Here is a 20694-nt window from a genome sequence, read left to right as displayed (position 1 = left end):
GTCTTCGCTGTCTGTTAGGAAAAAAACACATGTCACTTGGGAGTATTTTGCCTTTGTGCTTGGTAATAAATTCTTCAGAGAGCACATGCAGTTTTAATGTCTTGACAAATTCAGAGCTTAGGTATCTTTACATTTTTATTTTTTTTTATTTATTTATTTTTTGAAATTTTAATATAATTTATTTTTTATAAACATATATTTTTATCCCCAGGGGTACAGGTCTGTGAATCACCAGGTTTACACACTTCACAGCACTCACCAAAGCACATACCCTCCCCAATGTCCATAATACCACCCCCTTCTCCCAAACCCCCTCCCCCCAACAACCCTCAGTTTGTTTTGTGAGATTAAGAGTCACTTATGGTTTGTCTCCCTCCCATCCCATCTTGTTTCATTTATTCTTCTCCTACCCACTTAAGCCCCCGTGTTGCATCACCACTTCCTCATATCAGGGAGATCATATGATAGTTGTCTTTCTCCGCCTGACTTATTTCGCTAAGCATGATACGCTCTAGTTCCATCCATGTTGTCGCAAATGGCAAGATTTCATTTCTTTTGATGGCTGCATAGTATTCCATTGTGTATATATACCACATCTTCTTGATCCATTCATCTGTTGATGGACATCTAGGTTCTTTCCATAGTTTGGCTATTGTGGACATTGCTGCTATAAACATTCGAGTACACGTGCCCCTTTGGATCACTACGTTTGTATCTTTAGGGTAAATGCCCAATAGTGCAATTGCTGGGTCATAGGGCAGTTCTATTTTCAACATTTTGAGGAACCTCCATGCTGTTTTCCAGAGAGGTTGCACCAGCTTGCATTTCCACCAACAGTGTAGGAGGGTTCCCCTTTCTCCGCATCCTCGCCAGCATCTGTCATTTCCTGACTTGTTGATTTTAGCCATTCTGACTGGTGTGAGGTGATATCGCATTGTGGTTTTGATTTGTATTTCCCTGATGCCGAGTGATATGGAGCACTTTTTCATGTGTCTGTTGGCCATCTGGATGTCTTCTTTGCAGAAATGTCTGCTCATGTCCTCTGCCCATTTCTTGATTGGATTATTTGTTCTTTGGGTGTTGAGTTTGCTAAGTTCTTTATAGATTCTGGACACTAGTCCTTTATCTGATATGTCGTTTGCAAATATCTTCTCCCATTCTGTCAGTTGTCTTTTGATTTTGTGAACTGTTTCCTTTGCTGTGCAAAAGCTTTTGATCTTGATGAAATCCCAATAGTTCATTTTTGCCCTTGCTTCCCTTGCCTTTGGCGTTGTTCCTAGGAAGATGTTGCTGCGGCTGAGGTCAAAGAGGTTGCTGCCTGTGTTCTCCTCAAGGATTTTGATGGATTCCTTTCTCACATTGAGGTCCTTCATCCATTTTGAGTCTATTTTTGTGTGTGGTGTAAGGAAATGGTCCAATTTCATTTTTCTGCATGTGGCTGTCCAATTTTCCCAGCACCATTTATTGAAGAGGCTGTCTTTTTTCCATTGGACATTCTTTCCTGCTTTGGCGAAGATTAGTTGACCATAGAGTTGAGGGTCTATTTCTGGGCTCTCTATTCTGTTCCATTGATCTATGGGTCTGTTTTTGTGCCAGTACCATGCTGTCTTGATGATGACAGCTTTGTAATAGAGCTTGAAGTCCGGGATTGTGATGCCACCAACGTTGGCTTTCTTTTTCAATATCCCTTTAGCTATTCGAGGTCTTTTCTGGTTCCATATAAATTTTAGAATTATTTGTTCCATTCCTTTGAAAAAGATGGATGGTACTTTGATAGGAATTGCATTAAATGTGTAGATTGCTTTAGGTAGCATAGACATTTTCACAATATTTATTCTTCCAATCCAGGAGCATGGAACATTTTTCCATTTCTTTGTGTCTTCCTCAATTTCTTTCATGAGTACTTTATAGTTTTCTGAGTATAGATTCTGTGTCTCTTTGGTTAGGTTTATTCCTAGGTATCTTATGGTTTTGGGTGCAATTGTAAATGGGATTGACTCCTTAATTTCCCTTTCTTCTGTCTTGCTGTTGGTGTAGAGAAATGCAACTGATTTCTGTGCATTGATTTTATATCCTGACACTTTACTGAATTCCTGTATAAGTTCTAGCAGTTTTGGAGTGGAGTCTTTTGGGTTTTCCACATATAGTATCATATCATCTGCGAAGAGTGATAATTTGACTTCTTCTTTGCCGATTTGGATGCCTTTAATTTCCTTTTGTTGTCTGATTGCTGAGGCTAGGACCTCTAGTACTATGTTGAATAGCAGTGGTGATAATGGACATCCCTGCCGTGTTCCTGACCTTAGTGGAAAAGCTTTCAGTTTTTCTCCATTGAGAATGATATTTGCGGTGGGTTTTTCATAGATGGCTTTGATGATATTGAGGTATGTGCCCTCTATCCCTACACTTTGAAGAGTTTTGATCAGGAAGGGATGCTGTACTTTGTCAAATGCTTTTTCAGCATCTATTGAGAGTATCATATGGTTCTTGTTCTTACTTTTATTGATGTGTTGTATCACATTGACTGATTTGCGGATGTTGAACCAACCTTGCAGCCCTGGAATAAATCCCACTTGGTCGTGGTGAATAATCTTTTTAATGTACTGTTGAATCCTATTGGCTAGTATTTTGTTGAGTATTTTCGCATCTGTGTTCATCAAGGATATTGGTCTATAGCTCTCTTTTTTGGTGGGATCCTTGTCTGGTTTTGGGATCAAGGTGATGCTGGCCTCATAAAATGAGTTTGGAAGTTTTCCTTCCATTTCTATTTTTTGGAACAGTTTTAGGAGAATAGGAATTAGTTCTTCTTTAAATGTTTGGTAGAATTCCCCCGGGAAGCCGTCTGGCCCTGGGCTTTTGTTTGTTTGGAGATTTTTAATGACTGTTTCAATCTCCTTACTGGTTATGGGTCTGTTCAGGCTTTCTATTTCTTCCTGGTTCAGTTGTTGTAGTTTATATGTTTCTAGGAATGCATTCATTTCTTCCAGATTGTCAAATTGATTGGCGTAGAGTTGCTCATAGTATGTTCTTATAATAGTTTGTATTTCTTTGGTGTTAGTTGTGATCTCTCCTCTTTCATTCATGATTTTATTTATTTGGGTCCTTTCTCTTTTCTTTTTGATAAGTCTGGCCAGGGGTTTATCAATTTTATTAATTCTTTCAAAGAACCAGCTCCTACTTTCGTTGATTTGTTCTATTGTTTTTTTGGTTTCTATTTCATTGATTTCTGCTCTGATCTTTATGATTTCTCTTCTCCTGCTAGGCTTAGGGTTTCTTTCTTGTTCTTTCTCCAGCTCCTTTAGGTGTAGGGTTAGATTGTGTACCTGAGACCTTTCTTGTTTCTTGAGAAAGGCTTGTACCGCTATATATTTTCCTCTCAGGACTGCCTTTGTTGTGTCCCACAGGTTTTGAACCGTTGTATTTTCATTATCATTTGTTTCCATGATTTTTTTCAATTCTTCTTTAATTTCCCGGTTGACCCATTCATTCTTTAGAAGGATACTGTTTAGTCTCCATGTATTTTGGTTCTTTTCAAACTTCCTTTTGTGGTTGAGTTCTAGCTTTAGAGCATTGTGGTCTGAAAATATGCAGGGAATGATCCCAATCTTTTGATACCGGTTGAGTCCTGATTTAGGACCCAGGATGTGATCTATTCTGGAGAATGTTCCATGTGCACTAGAAAAGAATGTGTATTTTGTTGCTTTGGGATGAAATGTTCTGAATATATCTGTAATGTCCATCTGGTCCAGTGTGTCGTTTAAGGCCTTTATTTCCTTGCTGATCTTTTGTTTGGATGATCTGTCCATTTCAGTGAGGGGAGTGTTAAAGTCCCCTACTATTATTGTATTATTGTTGATGTGTTTCTTTGATTTTGTTATTAATTGGTTTATATAGTTGGCTGCTCCCACGTTGGGGGCATAGATATTTAAAATTGTTAAATCTTCTTGTTGGACAGAACCTTTGAGTATGATATAGTGTCCTTCCTCATCTCTTATTATAGTCTTTGGCTTAAAATCTAATTGATCTGATATAAGGATTGCCACTCCTGCTTTCTTCTGATGTCCATTAGCATGGTAAATTCTTTTCCACCCCCTCACTTTAAATCTGGAGGTGTCTTCGGGTTTAAAATGAGTTTCTTGGAGGCAACATATGGATGGGTTTTGTTTTTTTATCCATTCTGATACCCTGTGTCTTTTGACAGGGGCATTTAGCCCATTAACATTCAGGGTAACTATTGAGAGATATGAATTTAGTGCCATTGTTTTGCCTGTAAGGTGACTGTTACTGTATATGGTCTCTGTTCCTTTCTGATCTACCACTTGTAGGCTCTCTCTTTGCTTAGAGGACCCCTTTCAAGATTTCCTGTAGAGCTGGTTTGGTGTTTGCAAATTCTTTCAGTTGTTGTTTGTCCTGAAAGCTTTTAATCTCTCCTTCTATTTTCAATGATAGCCTAGCTGGATATAGTATTCTGGGCTGCATGTTTTTCTCATTTAGTGCTCTGAAAATATCATGCCAGCTCTTTCTGGCCTGCCAGGTCTCTGTGGATAAGTCAGCTGCCAATCTAATATTTTTACCATTGTATGTTACAGACTTCTTTTCCCTGGCTGCTTTCAGGATTTTCTCTTTGTCACTGAGACTTGTAAATTTTACTATTAGGTGACGGGGTGTGGGCCTATTCTTATTGATTTTGAGGGGTGTTCTCTGAACCTCCTGAATTTTGATGCTCGTTCCCTTTGCCATATTGGGGAAATTCTCCCCAATAATTCTCTCTAGTATACCTTCTGCTCCCCTCTCTCTTTCTTCTTCTTCTGGAATCCCAATTATTCTAATGTTGTTTCGTCTTATGGTGTCACTTATCTCTCGAATTCTCCCCTCATGGTCCAGTATCTGTTTGTCCCTCTTTTGCTCAGCTTCTTTATTCTCTGTCATTTGGTCTTCTATATCACTAATTCTTTCTTCTGCCTCATTTATCCTAGCAGTGAGAGCCTCCATTTTTGATTGCACCTCATTAATAGCTTTTTTTATTTCAACTTGGTTAGATTTTAGTTCTTTTATTTCTCCAGAAAGGGCTTTTATATCTCTCGAGAGGGTTTCTCTAATATCTTCCATGCCTTTTTCGAGCCCGGCTAGAACCTTGAGAATTGTCATTCTGAAGTCTAGATCTGACATATTACCAATGTCTGAATTGATTAGGTCCCTAGCCTTCGGTACTGCCTCTTGTTCTTTTTTTTGTGTTGAATTTTTCCGTCTTGTCATTTTGTCCAGAGAAGAGTATATGAGGGGGCAAGTAAAATACTAAAAGGGTGGCAACAACCCCAGGAAAATATGCTTTAACCAAATTAGAAGAGATCCCAAATCGTGAGGGGGGAGAAAGGGGATAAAAAGAGGTTCAAAAAGGATGAAAGAAAAAAAGAAAAAAAAAAAAAGAAAAAAGAAAGAAAAAAAAAAAGAAAAAAGAAAGGAAAAAAAAAAAGAAAAGAATTTAAAAAAAAAAGAAAACACCTAAGAAAAATATAAAAAAGAAAAAATATATGTATTAGATAAACTAGTAAAAAATCGTTAAAAAAGAAAAAGGTAACAGTTAAAAAAAAATTTTACCTGAAGGCGAGAAAAAAAAAACAAAAAATGAAAAAGAAAAAAATTAAATTAACCGCAAGACTAAAAAAAATCACAGGGCAAAAGCCATGAGTTCCGTGCTTTGCTTTCTCCTCCGCTAGAATTCTGCTGCTCTCCTTGGTATTGAAACCGCACTCTTTGGTAGGTGAACTTGGTCTCGGCTGGATTTCTTGTTGATCTTCTGGGGGAGGGGCCTGTTGTAGTGATTCTCAAGTGTCTTTGCCCCAGGCGGAATTGCACCGCCTTTACCTGGGGCCGGGGTGAGTAATCCGCTTGGGTTTGCTTTCAGGAGCTTTTGTTCCCTGAGCGCTTTCTGTAGAGTTCCGGAGGACGGGAATACAAATGGCGGCCTCCTGGTCTCCGGCCGGAGGAGCCGAGAGCCCAGGGCCGCACTCCTCAGTGCGCGCTCAGAGAACCGTGCCCAGTTACTCCCGTCTGCCTGACCTCCGGCCGCGCTCCGAGCTCACCGAGCCTGCGACCGGTTCAAGGTCACCCCGAGCTGCGAGCTTACTGTCGGCTCTGTCTCTGTAGCCGGCTTTCCCGTTCCAATACCCGCAAGCTCTGCGACACTCAGACACCCCCGATCCTTCTGTGACCCTGCGGGACCTGAGGCCACGCTGACCCCGTGTGGGCTTTGCCCCGGTTTAGCCTCTGGAGCGATGTCCCTCAGCGGAACAGACTTTTAAAAGTCCTGATTTTGTGCGCGGTTGCTCCGCCGCTTGCCGGGAGCCGGCCCCTCCCCCCGGGGTCTATCTTCCCGTCGCTTTGGATTCACTTCTCCGCCGGTCCTACCTTTCAGAAAGTGGTTGTTTTCTGTTTCCAGAATTGCTGTTCTTCTTCTCTTCGATCTGCCGATGGATTTTCAGGTGTTTGCAATCTTTAGATAAGCTATCTAGCTGATCTCTGGCTAGCTGAAGTAGTCTCGGCCTGCTACTTTTCCGCCATCTTGACTCCTCCTCCTACATTTTTATTTTTTAAAAGGATTTGGAGCACTCAGTAAATTCCTGTACTTAATTGAAGCTCATGAAATAAACCCAGGCACTACCAGACTTAATGACAAGTGCTGCATACAGACCTAAAATAAAAATCGTAGAAACACCTGCTTTGTAAGAATTTATGTTTCAGGATCTACGCACTTAAAGGATCAATTTGTTCCCTGATGTTAAACCCAACGTGTGGTCAAAACAGTAGACATGCTATGAGACAGTTAATTTTTCTTGAGTCATTAATATATAAATGATTAAAATATGCTTGCTTTAAAAACCTGATATCCCTTGAAGTTACAGGAGAGTTAAGAAAAAACCTTGATGTACTTATCACAGAGAATTCTTATGTCTGTTTTGATGACTGTTAGTTATTTAAAATTTCGTCAGATTGCCTGTAACTCGTGTAAGCTGGATTTCAGCAGTTGTGTATACACATTTGCAAGGTACACTTTTTAACCTCAGGTATCAGTGATGCGTAGCCTTTGGCTTAACACCATTCCTATTCTCATAGTGTAGCTATGTTTATAATGCAACAAACAAAACGTTTCATATGACAACGCCTGCTTTAAGAAAACCTAGTATATCATAATTCAGATGTACAAAGCAGACAAATTAAAGGGTGATTAGTAGCAGCACAAAAGGATTCTTTGATTTGCAGCAGGATTCGTCAGAAGGGTTCCTTTGAATACAAGCTCCCCCAGAGAGCTGAAGTGTTTTGCAGATCATTCAAACCACTTGACATCCGGACTGAGAGACAGAGAAACTTGGAATTTAAGTGTTGAAAAACCGTCGTTAATTGAAGATTAACACAAAATGAATGTGGAGATTCTCTGTTCCTTAAATAATAGAAAAATATAATTTGCTCTTTAGAAATGTAGTTAACCTATACATGTACATCAATATGACTAAGTCAGAAATCTTTTCCATTATGTATGGAGCATCTACTGTGTGCCAAGAACATACCAAACTGTCTACGTATCATTTTATTTATATTGAATCCTGCTAATAATCTTAAAAGAAAGGTGGTGCCCATTTCATAAATGAGGGTATTGTGCATCCTGGGATCATTCTACCCACAGCTACAATTGGCAGAGAAGAGTTTTGAATGTAGGTCTACAATGCTTTGCTTTGCTATGCTTATAATACAAATGCTATGCTTTCCTCACCGCACTGCCTGCAGGGGATTTTCCCCACCAGGGATGGAGCTATCGGACTCTGGGCACCTCCAGGTCTGTGTCTTTTGTCCACTGTCCCCTGCTTTCCATCAGGGTAGCTTTGGTGACATGGTTGCTAACTTACTTGACACCAACTTTTGTGAATGGAGATAATCAGACCCAGCTTATCCCACTGAAACACATACTGTGCCGAGATAGTGTTTATGATTTTAGCTGGTGCATAGCTGGGTAGAGGAGGAGGGCCTGGAAACTGGACGCCATTCATGGTGGAGGTAGGAGCTGTCTTGAGGGCATGTTCAGGCATGCTGGGCAGGACATAAGAGGAGGCTGAACATTGAAGCAGCATGGCCCCCAGGTTAGTAGGATGAAGGGCTGAAGAGGTCTAACTAGTGGTCACATGATGATGGGCAGAGAGTCAGGCCCAGTGATGGAAGAGGGTAGCCAGGTGTGCTGATTAACAAGCCCGGCCACAGAAGGGTTCTGGGGAGGGACAGGGGCCCAGAGAGCACTGTCAGAACCAGGCAGTTGGCCATTTTGAAAAGAATTAAGATACTAGGTGGTTACCAAAGGAAAGCCATGGAAAGACAGAAACTCCATCTCCCCAACTGAGGTAGGAGCTCTATAATCAGAATTGGGGCAGAGGATCAGAGTGGGGGGAAACTGATGATTGTTTACATTTCTTCTAATGAGAAAGAGAGTTGGTGCCCCTGCCTGCATTGGATTTGATCCACTGGTGAGGATCAAGCAGATCCCAGTATTGGAATTGGAAGGTTAGAGGGGGAGCAGTGCTATTTTCTATTTTCCTAGAGACTTGGACTCAATATACGTGGATAACTATATCTATATATCTATATATCTGTATCTATATATATATATATAGACTGGCTGATTGGAAAAAAAACCTGTGTGGGTTTAATTATCATTTAATTGATTTTCCTATTGAGCCTTGGCAAGCAGTACTTCAATTTCATATGGTAATTAAAGAGGTATACAGAGAGGTGTTTAAACTGACAAGTTCTAGTCTTAACTCTTCTGCTTGCTAGCCAGACCCCTGGACAGGTTCCTGAACATCTCTGGGCCTGATTTTCCTCAGCCTATGAAATAGCAGTGATGTTGCAGGATTGTTGTAATATTACTGTCAATGAGAATATCCAAATTTATTGAACATTTCTTTTGAGTCAGGCTCCATGTGAAGCAGTTTTTTGTTTTTTTTTTTTAAGATTTTATTTATTTATTTGACAGACAGAGATCTACAAGTAGGCAGAGAGGCAGGGAGAGAGAGAGGAGGAAGCAGGCTCCCCGCTGAGCAGAGAGTCCAATATGGGGCTCGATCCCAGGACCCTGAGATCATGACCCAAGCTGAAGGCAGAGGCTTTAACCCACTGAGCCACCCAGGCACCCCGTGTGAAGCAGTTTAAATAAATTCTCTTGTTTAACTGTTGTGAGGAATAAACAAGGCATCATAGTTGAGACACCTGGCCCAGTGCATGGCACATGGTACTCCACTCGCACACACGGACTCCCGCCTGCAGGCCCACACAGCGTAGGCTGTGTACTGTTAAGGGAAAGTGGGTGAGTAAGTGTTCTAGAGGATAGGAAAAGGAGGGATCAGGTTGACTGACAGGTGAAAGACAGTTGCATCAGATGAGATGAAGGAACCAGATGACATGTCAGTGACATGCCACAGGTCACTCTTTTGTCGAGCTCCCTCACCCCTGATAGAGTGGAATTGGCCTCAGAGACCCAGTATGCTCTACTAACACAAGGAATCTTTCCATGTGTCACCCAAGGGGTATTACACTTACTACGTGTCTGCTGCAAAGCAGAAAGTGATAAGCTGCCATCTGTCCCAATTGCAGAAGTCCCCTTTGAGAATGCTGGTTCAGCCCAGCACCTCCCCAGAGGTCTCCGTGTAACCCAGGACTCGCACAGTCATGTCTGGCTAACCCAGTCTCTTGTTCTGGGTTGCCCCAGAAGCTGACCTAGAGTCTAGGATTTAGTCGCAAGTGGTTTTTTTGAAGATGACCCCAGGAAACCTTGTAAGGGAGTGGGGACGTGAGACAAGGAAGAAGGAACACCAATAAAAGTGTGGTGAGAGGATTTCAACTGGGCTCAGTCTTCCAGGCAACCGTCTAAGAAACCATGTAGGGTTAGGAAGCCAGTGTACTTATCTTCCTACTTACTCTCCTGCCTCTTTGGCGGAGGTCACCACTTACAGACCTTGACTGCCCAGCACTCTGGCCTCAGGTGGGGCAGGGCAGATGCCCGAGAGAGCCACACGTGTGTATGGCAGCTGTTCAGAAAGCTGTGGTGACCTCGGGGGTGGGCTGAGGCCAAGAGTGGGGGAGGTCCCACAGGACTTCAGCCACATTGGCTACATCTGCCTTCCTATGCTGCAGACATTCCAGGTTTTAAATCTACGTTTCATGTTTGAAAATTCTTAAAAGAAGTTGCCATCTTATCACAAAGTAGAACATTTCTTGGCTGTTGTTAATATTTTATATTCCCTGAGCAGGTGCCAGCCAGTTTTTTCAGCTTCTGTGTCACCGTAAATATTTTCTTGCTGGTGGCCTTTCTGTACCTTCATCTGTGAATGAGCAGAAAACAAAACAGCCTGGGTAGTAGTCTCTGTTAAATAAGTACGGAGACATGAGCAGATCTCTAGAGTATGTGTAAGCTTTAAAGAAACAGTGGTATTCCGTTCAGAAATGGACACTTTCAGCCGCAGGCAAAGGCACGCGATGAGCCTAAGTGTAGAGGTTCCAGCTTCGAATTCTGACCATAGGGATCTGGTTGGATGTGAGTGCGGGCCCGAGTAAGACTGCTTCCACCGCATGGACTCACATTCATCCTGCCTTTCAGTGTACATACTGAGCAACCTGTCTAGTTCTGCTAAGTGAGGGCTCACAGGAATGCAAATGTCTCTTTTGGATAACTCTCTCCTTAGCACATCGCCATGCCCTGTCTGGGAATCAAAAAAAAAAAAAAAAAAAAATAGCACTCTAAAGTGGACTCCAAAGGTAGCGAGTGATCTTTAGAGCGAAAATGTTCTCCTTAGGACCCTTATCTTTCCAGTGCCCAATCCATACTTCCCAAATCTATTCAGATTTCTAAGTGCATTTGTCCTAAAAATACTGAGTCTGCTGAAAGTTAAGTTTGAACTTAGAAGCCATACTCCTTTCAGGTGAGGTTTTCCAGTCCTAATTTCAAGATCCTATCTTGTGTTTGTGACGGCCTGACCTTAAACTGAAGAGGATCGTGTATGAAGGAGGAAATGTGGAAGGACGGATCTCATACTCCGTTCTGGTGGGAGAGCGAGGGACCCTGGAAATGAGCCAAGGTGCTTGATCAAAGGGCCAAGGCTAGGAGTGTCCCCTTGCAGAGGTCCTGACCTATGACCTGCGCTGACAATGCTAACAGGACTAATGTTATCTATGGAAAGCACAGGGAATGTTAAATTCTCCCAGGGACAGCCAAGAATGCCTTCAGTCTTTTGTCACAAGAGCTGTTCACTAGCAAGAGGCCAGGCTCATGTGATTTTTCACAGCCTGTGTCATTCTTTGTATACCTTTTGGTGACAGACTACATAGTCAGAGGTAGGAGGCAAGAGAGAAGTCAGTTCAACCCATAAAAATCTACAAGTAGCTCACGAATAACAGATCTTCTTAGTTCTTTTGTGTTATACTGTGTGGATAACCTTATATATTTAAGCTACGAAGATGGTAGCAGGAGTGTTATTATTGGTACATCCCTGTCAGGTTTAAAATAGAATTTTACACTGGAAAATACAAATTAGACAAAAGAATCCTTTCTGAAGTGTCCAGATGAGAAAGGAGGCAAGTGAGATTCTCAAGGGAACCTGATAGTCTCAAGAATTTATGGAAGTCCGTGATTTATCATAGATCCTTTCACGCTTTTATTAGAATTTGAAAATTACTCAGTTACCTAACTCACTGAACATTGATACTTCAGTTCTGGGGATATTTTTATGACTGAATTTGTTTGCAGTTGCCTCTTTGGAAAATTTATTAACAGGCTATTCTTACACTTCCCCCCAATCTTTCTTTCTTTTCTGAGATATTGATTTTATTTTCCTGAACACAATTGTATATGGTAATATCTGGGCAGAAGCAATTTTCTATGGTTCAAGGAACTGGATTCTTACGGGCATTTGTCTTAGTAATGTGATTACAGAGTCACTAACTTGATCTTAATAACATTTGCCTATTATCGTGTATTAGATGCATGAAAGGAAAACTGTGCTTTCTCACTCAGAGATTTTCCCTTGTGTATCTCCCTTAGTGGATAACGCCCTGCAAAATTAATGTCCAGGTGACTTTGAGGGGCTATTTCCCTTATTTGAACTAGTTAGGATTAAATACAAATACTATCACCAATGTCACATGCAGATTGGGAATTGCTTTTTTTAGTGTACCTTGAGAAACTAAAATCATTGCTTCCCGGCATTTTATAAACTAGCCACTACTGTCCCTCTTCTGAAGCTGTTTTTACTCTGCTGTGGCTGCAGGAGGCAGCACGATACAAAAAGCTTGGAATCCACAGCCAGAGAGAGAGCCGTGGTTAGACTCTGACTGTATCCCTTACTGTGTGTGTGGGCAGGGGCCGTGTTAATCAACCCCCACCCCACCCTCAGTCTCCTCATCTCTTCAAGACAAGGTGACGGGACAGCCCCCCTATTCCAGTTACCTACTGAAATATCATAACTGGATCCTCTCACTAAAAAACTCCATTTATTTTCAAAAGATTCCCTCTTTTTTTCTTAAAACAGAAAGTAGTCCTATGGAAAGATAATCCTGTCTGCAGAAAGACTTGAACAAGGTTACTACTCGCAGCTTTATTCATAATATCCCTAAACGAGATCAACCGAAATGTTCATCCAGTATGATAACAGATAAGCAAAGTGTGGTGTATCCATGCAGTGGAAAAGTACTTGTCAGTAAAAGGAAAAAAATTACTGATCCATGTGACAATGTGGATGAATCTTACAGACATGATGTTGAGCAAAAGGATCCAGACACCAAAGAGGGCATATTGTCTGACTCTTCGATTTTTTTTAAGATCTTATTTATTTATTTGAGAGAGAGAGTATGAGAGGGAGGAGGAGGCAGAGGGAGAAGCAGACTCCCTGCTGAGTGGGGAGCCCAACGCAGAGCTCCATCCCAGGATCCTGGCATCATGATGTGAGCCAAAGGCAGGTGCTTAACTGACTGAGCCACCCAGGTGTCCCTCGTCTGACTGATTTTGCATGAAGTTTTAAAACCAGCCAAACTCTGGGTGCCTGGGTTGCTCAGTTGTTAAGCGTCTGCCTTCAGCTCAGATCATGATCTCAGGGTCCTGGGATGGAGCCCAGCATCAGGCTCTCTGCTCAGCAGGGAGATTGCTTCTTCCTCTTCCTCTGCCCTTCCCTGCTGCTCATGATCTCTCTCTCAGATAAATAAATAAAGGTCTTTAAAAATAAATAAATAAAGCCAGCTAAACTCCCTTATGGTAATAGAAATCAGAACACTGATTCTCACTGAAGGGAGGGTCTTGACTGGAAAAGGGCACGAGGGGAATTTCAGAGTAATAGGAATGTTGTATGTCTTGATTTTGTTGGTGATTACATGGGAGTATGTATTTGTCAAAACTTGGGTGCAATTGAATCGAGTGCTTTATTTTGTATAAATTATACTTAAATACAAAGAAAAGGCAACTCACCCTTATCAGTTAAATGTTTAATTTTCTAATGACCAATTTTGGGGATTCTCAGGATGCAGTGACCATCTGTACTCTGGGAATTGGGACAGCTTTCGGAGAGTCCATTCTGGACAACACACCCCGCCATGCGACCATCGTTACCAGGGAGAGCAGTGAACTGCTCCGCATCGAGCAGAAGGACTTCAAGGCTCTATGGGAGGTGAGCCCCAAGGCTTCTTTGTCAATTAACGTAGTTGCGGAAAAGAAAGGGAGCTGCCACATGGATAATGGCATTACAGTCAAGCCTTAATGTGTTCTGTTCTGAGCCGGTAGATGGAATTTAATTTTCAAAACTTGTTTTTGAAATGAGTGAGTGAAAAAGCCATTTTGACACAAGACATTCCCCCCCCCTTTTTTTTAATTTAGTGCTTGCTCAATTTTCTGTGGTTTGACATACCTTATAATTATTTCCTGAATGACCATAGAGTGTTTTATGTATTTCCTCCCTCCTATTCCACAGATGTATTCTTAACCAGCGAACAAAATACTTTGACATTTTCTTTTGCATTTTAAAAATCATCGTTGACATGTTCCCTGGTAAAGTGGAATGAATGGGGTTAACATCTGCTTCATTTAAATGCTTTTAAAAATGATGGGCCCTATAATAAGGTATGGGAAACGAGGGACATAAAGATGTCTGGTGACTTGCCAACTTCAAAATGCATAGGTGGCACAGCGGTGGATGGAGCCAACGGGCACTGGGGGCTTTTGCATTTACCGCTGCTTACCAGCGCCTCTTAGGGGCTTCATTTACAAGAAGTGGGGGGAATAAATCATCTAATATGCAGTAACGGCAAGTGAAGCACTTAGAAAGGCCCAGCTAAGCCTTGCATCTTTCACGCTCATTCCTTTTCAGTTCTGCAAGCTTCTGATTTTAACCTGTGGTTGTTCCTTATCTTTGTCCTTGGCTCAGTATGTCCAAGTGTTAACCCATTGAGCTGGCAGGCTTTGCAACTTGTCCCGGTGTGGCTAAGATTTTAAACTTGATCTAAAAAGAATTTTGTGTAATCAAATAGTTTCCTCCAGAGCCAAACAAATGACAGATGCATTAAGGGAGCCAACCTGCAGGTGAAGGAGTGATGCTTTGCCTTAAAAGTCCTGTAAAGCCTTGGAAGGCCTTGGTGGTGAAACCTGTTACTTTTATTCTTGGCAGTAGTGAATAAATTGCGGGGTTGCTTGTTTGAAATGTTCCTCTTAGAAAATATTAAAGAGCTCCAACTGCTCTGTAAAGTTCAGAGACAAAAGCTAGTTTTAGGAAGGCAAAGCCAAAGTAGGTTTGCATGAGGTGTGTGCGGTGAGGTTTTCTGTCAATTAAAAGGGACCAAGCTTGAGGCAAATAAGTCTTTTTTTTTTTTTTTTTTTGGATCTTTCATGTTTAAAAGGTAAACTGAAAAAGTCTTTTCCAAAAAAGAAAATTTGGAAAACCGGTTTAAGAACAAAAATGATTTCCACCTGTGATGTATGTCATTATAACTGCTTTTGTCTGTCATGATTTCTTCAGGTTGCTCATTGAGGATGGTTTGTGGAAATATTTAAAATTTTATTTTAATTAGGAGCTCTCAGTACTATGAAGGAAGTTCTTGACAAGCTGCTATCTGTGAACATTTTTTAAAAATTTATTATTAGAAAAATTGTCAAACATACAGAAAATCCAAAAGGATAACACAAGCTTGGCAGTTGCTAACATATACAACTCAGCTTCGCAGTTGCTAACATATAGCCAGATTTGTTTTTTGGTTTTTTTTTGCTGAACCACTTGAATGTAAATGACAGACATTATGACATTTCGCTGTAAATATTCAGCATAATCTCCAAAAAGTTAGAATACCCTGCTACATACCCATAACACCTTCATGTCACTTAACAAAACTAAAGATAATATCCTAATATCTAATACCCAGTCCACAGTTCAAATTTCCCCGTAAATACCCATAAATAAGTAAATACTTAGTCAATAAGTATCTTTGATTTCTGTTTTGTTCCAAACCATGTTCAAATAAAGAATCGCATATTACATTTGGTTGTTATAGCTCCGTCAGTCAGTCAGTCAGTCTCTTTCTCTCGCCTTCCCTCCCTCCTTACCCCTCTCTGTATCTCTCTTTCTCTCCATGACATTGACTTGTTAAAAAGGGCAGGTCAGTTTCTCCCAAATTCAAGATTTGTTTGATTGTTTTCTCATGGTATCTTTTTGCACCCCTACCCCAGGGTCTCCTTTAAATGGAAGTTAGAGCTAAAAACTTGATGAGATCAAATCAAACATTTTTTGGCAAGAAAGTGTCAAAGGTGCTACTGAGTACATCAGGAAGTTCATCACGTCTGCGAGCTTTCCTATGGATGATGTGTTAGTTAGATTAGTGTGATCCTGCAGTTAGAGTGCACTTGAGTGCATTGCAGGGCTCTTTTCCACAGATATTTCCCTTAAATGAAAATCACTAAATGGGGATATTGATATTGAGGGTGGTCTTTGATATCCCAAACCTTGCCACGTGATTCTGCAGCTCGGTGGGTCCAACCCTTCCTCTGTGACCTCAGAGCAGATTTCTGATCTCCCCGCCAGTGACTTAAGTGAGCTGAAAAGAATGAATAGAGTTTTTGTCTGACTTCTTAATTTACAGGCAGGGGACTGAACCTCACAGTGAGTAAGAGATTAGTCAGACACTTCATTTATTTGCCTGTTCATGTAACTCAGTACAGAGTGCAAACTACCTGCTCAGTCATCATTTTAACTGGCTAAAATGAAAATGCAAGAGACTCCATTATCTAGAAATCTGCATGAGTCAGGAATTTATTAATGGGCACAACGATGCACCTACACTATGGGATAATCCTAAGAAATCATAAAATTCTAAATTACCTTCGAAATAGAAAAGACCGACTTAAATTTATTCTACCATTCATTTCTCAACACACATTCGTTGAGCATCTCCTGTGTGCCAGGTGTGTATATAGCAGCAAATGAGATTGGCTGGGCTGGTGCTCTCCAGCAAGGGCTTCTGTTCCACTCAGAGAATGCCGAAAATAACCTACCGAGCCATAATATTATTTCAGAGTAGAATATATCATTATCACTAAATAGATTTTATCTCTGTCTGAATGAATGGTCTACTTGTACATATAGCACTGATCTGCTAGCAAAATACCTGATATTCAGAATATCTATTCCTTGATTATGTCAGATAATTGAGTTTATAACTCAGCCATTTATTGCACTCAATTGCCATTAATTACTCATTGGCAAAATTAAAATTCAAGCTCGCACTCGCAGCTGAAGTCTAAGATAGATCTGCCCACCAAACATTAAAGGGAGAAGATTATGTCAGGAAGGGTTCAGGTAGGAGCCTCACTGCACTGTAAGATGGTGGGAAGAAGGCAGCAGAAAGAGAAGCCAGATAATGCCTCTCCTGGTGGCAAGGTAAGGAACTCAGTGTTGGGTTATAGGTTAGGAATAGTAAAAATTAGATAACCTGAATCAAGGATCTAAATGTGTGAGTTGGAGTGCCTGGGTAGCTCAGTGGGTTAAAGCCTCTGCCTTCGGCTCAGGTTGTGATCCCAGGGTCCTGGGATGGAGCCCCGCATTAGGCTCTCTGCTCAGCAGGGAGCCTGCTTCCTCCTCTCTCTTTCTGCCTGTCTCTCTGCTTACTTGGGATCTCTGTCAAATAAATAAATAAGAACTTTTTAAAATGAATGAATGAATGAATGAATGTGCGTGTTTATCTCATTTGACTACTTACTTTTGGAGAATGTTATGGTGGGTCCATTGTGCAAGCACCCTCTCGTTTAGCTTTGTCTCCTTATCTATGTCCTGTTGTCATTTAAAAGGGCTGGCAGATAAAACTTGAGGGCTAGGTTTCTAAGTTACCTCTTCTAACTCTAAAAATTGCAATCTGTAGCCACTACTAGGTAGCATAGTCTGAAAGTAGCTCTTTAATAGGCTGAGCAAATAGTCTATTTTAAATCTTCCACTTGGGACTTGAATGGCAACACAAAGCTAGGGAATCCTGCTTCCTTTCCTGACCAAAGGCAAGTTTCGCCGGCTACTCTACAGAAAGAGAATAAACTCAGAGAACTACATGTGAGATTTTGAAATCCTATTCAATTTAATCCCAGATACCTCTTGCTTTATATTGTCTATTATGTTGTAAGTTAAATTCGTAGCACCCAGTGTATTTTAAAAAGTTATTCCCATAAATGTAACCAAAAGCATTATTCCATAGCCTCTACAAATACATCAAAGGAAGTATTCCCCAAGATGGAACTGAGGTCGCAGCTTGATGCTTTTCTTTGCATTCTCTGTCTTTCCTAATGAAAGCTGCTTTCTCTCCTCCTCTCCTTCCATGTTTCAGTTGCTGATTTATGGTCAGATTTGAGAGCATTGGGTTGCTCCATCTTAAGACATGGTCATGTTTTCTTAATGTAAGTGAATTATGGTAATTTTTTTCAGAGTTGGTCAATAATGCATCCCCCTTCTTCTGCATCTGTGGTATTAGGACTTAATAAAATACATGATCCAGGACATAAAACATCTCATTTTTCAGTAGCGTACGGGGGATGGAGAAAGAAGGAAAATGAGAGGAGACAAGAGATAGTTTTTTTTTAATTCAGTTTTTTTTTAAAGATTTTATTTATTAGTTAGTTAATGATTTGACACAGAGAAAGAGAGTGTGAGCAGTGGGAAGAGCAGAGGAAGAAGGAGAAGCAGACTACCCACTGAGCGGGGATGGGGGGACTCGATCCAAAAGCAGCTGCTTACCTGACTGAGCCATGCAGGTGCCCCCATCATATTTAGTTCTTGAGACAACTGTAATTTCAACTTTTGGGCACTAGTGTCATTGCATACCCTCAGTAAGGAAGTTAAATGGCAGAGTAGTGAAGGGTAGGCTTGGGAGTTTAAAGCCAATTATTAATATTTGGCCCAAGATTGTGGGCATTTATGATTGTTTGTGGCTCTTGGACTAAATAAAGAACTGGTTTACTGTCCAAATCTATGAGTTTCTTCCCAGCAAATATAGGATCAAGTTCCCAGTGCTTACAAATGACTACAGCAATGTGCTTTTTGTTCTTCTTGTTGACTTTCTATCTAACGTTGTGTCTGTATGAGGACGCTTCCAGCTTTGCAGCATGTTTTGACATCTGTACATTGAATATCCCAAATACATGAAATTGAATGATGAGGTGAGTCCAGTGTATTCAGAAAAGCAGATTCAAGAGGCACCCTCAATCAAATTCATAAAAGACACTACTGAGAGGTCCTTGAACGAGTGGTCTGCCCCCTGCTTCACTGTGCTTCAATTGCATGAGCATCTTCTGGCCAAAAGCTTTCCTTCACAGTGAGCCATGTTTGAGCATGTTCAAAATAATAATACGTGTTTATGAAGAAATCATTTGAAATTTAAAGACAGCAATAAAATGACAGAGTCTAAAAATAAAGGCAATATTTAAAATTTATAGTCTGACCCATGCTGTAATAAAAGTGATTTCTTAGCTGTAATTGTCACTCAGAAACTTCTTGGCACACATTGTGATTTTATTCTAACTAAAGGATCCCATGTCACCGAGAACCATTGCTCAGACATAATGATTGATACAGGAGAGTTTATTTCCCAGATGTGTCTGCGGCCTCAGTAAATATCATTAAGTGACCAAAAATCTATTTCAAGCTTTATGGGATATAAAACTGAATGATAAAATGAGGAAATAAGTGCATGTTCTGTCTTAGCCAAAGAATGCAACTTCTAAACAGGAGTATTTCTAAGAATATGAATATTGTTGCAGAAATATGTTTACATCTGTCTCTACTGCCTGATTTTCAAAGAGTTTTATTTCTTGATTCTACCAGTTATGTTGATAGTTGTGGAACTGAAAAGCCTTTGAGTTATTTCCATTCACTGTCTCTTCTTGGACTGTGCAGGGAGAAAAAGTCCTTTTCCATTAATAATCTTCAAGGCACTGTGAGAATGGGAAGTATTGAAATAACAGCAGCTTAGCCATTGCTGGCGCACTTTAAAACCCTTATTAGAATAGTATACTTCTCAGAGGCATCTGCTCCTGCCTTGAATAGACTTGATGTTCCTGTCAGTCTCAGGCTGTCAGAAAAATTAAAGCCAAATACTTAAAACATAATATCAGAACATAAAAATCTCAGAAGTCCTTTATTTATCATGCACTCATTTCAAATTTGTTCACTTTTACTTAAATGGGAGGCTTCCAAGGTGGGCTGGTATTTCAGGTAAATATTCAGTGGCCCTGAGCAGGGAGACCAGACTGCATGACCCAGCCTCAGACGCACAGCCTGCCTGTTAGTACACCTCATTGGAGGACTGGCTGGAACCTAAAAGCCAAGGGACGTGCTTTCTCCCAAGTCAGAAGTCTGTGCTTACTTTTGGCAACTTTGGAGCTTGTACTGTAGGGTTACTTCCCAGGCCAGAAATTTGCATCAAAGGGCTAAGAAAAATACATCCAAAAATAAACATGAAAGCCAAGATTTCATGCCAGGAACTCCAGCCACACACATCCTGTTGGCTGGTTGTCTTGACTCTCCTCACAGTTGTGATTCTTTTAAACGAAGCGGAAGCCTGCTCCGATGACTTGGACCTCATGTCTGCTCCAGGGTCTCACTCCTCTGTCCTCGAGCTTTTCCATAGCGTGGCGCAATGATTCAAATCCAGAAAGGAAGGGAGTGAAGTTAATAGGAGGTAACTAAAGTTAAATATATGTGTATGTGTAGAGGAAGTCTTTTCCTACTGTCTTTGGCTGCCTGAGCTTTTCTGGAGAACCACCAGCACCGGACTGAGATCCTTTTAACACTAACAGATACAAACAAGGAGTTATCAGCAATGAAGGTGTATTTTGCTGTCCAGATAAAGGACAGATATTCACTGGATGTCTGGGAACTCTGAGAGACTGGAAAAGAAGGACATATGCCCTATCAGGTCAGAATGGATCTTTATTTATTCTTTGGTGGGGAGATGTTCTATGTCCCAGTTTGCATTTTGGTTTGAGGAATTACACTGTGAAACATCTCTGGCTTTCCTAATTATGTTCCACCAGACCTAAACGTAAAACGGGACTGACATAATTTGATTTCATCTTTGTTTGTGATGCATGTGTGTGTGGAGGGAGGAGTGGTGGCTCATCTTTTCCTAATTGTGAAGGGTATGTTT

At 40.9% G+C, this 20694-nt stretch overlaps 1 protein-coding gene across 9 annotated transcripts in view; it reads left to right on the top strand.

Annotated features, from left to right (window-relative positions):
• The window catches only part of RAPGEF4 (Rap guanine nucleotide exchange factor 4), a 301768-nt gene that overhangs the window by 64925 nt on the left and 216149 nt on the right, over positions 1-20694 (top strand). For 6 of the 9 annotated variants that reach the window (XR_009351882.1, XR_009351885.1, XR_009351884.1 and 3 more), the window contains one exon: positions 13548-13694. The exons of 2 other annotated variants lie outside the window; for them this stretch is intronic. Coding sequence is in view for 4 of the 7 variants with exons in the window: in XM_059167022.1 (XP_059023005.1) it covers positions 13548-13694 (147 nt within the window). In the remaining 3 variants the exon portion in view is untranslated. Of the gene's footprint in view, positions 1-13547; positions 13695-20143; positions 20464-20694 lie in introns of those variants that run through there. One more of the 9 variants, XM_059167025.1, reaches the window with a different exon arrangement.

The sequence above is a fragment of the Mustela lutreola genome, chromosome 3 (assembly GCF_030435805.1).
Source record: "Mustela lutreola isolate mMusLut2 chromosome 3, mMusLut2.pri, whole genome shotgun sequence".
NCBI classification, from domain to species: Eukaryota; Metazoa; Chordata; class Mammalia; order Carnivora; family Mustelidae; genus Mustela; species Mustela lutreola.
The sequence above is the reverse complement of the archived record's forward strand: the minus strand, read 5'-3'. Positions and strand labels throughout refer to the sequence as shown.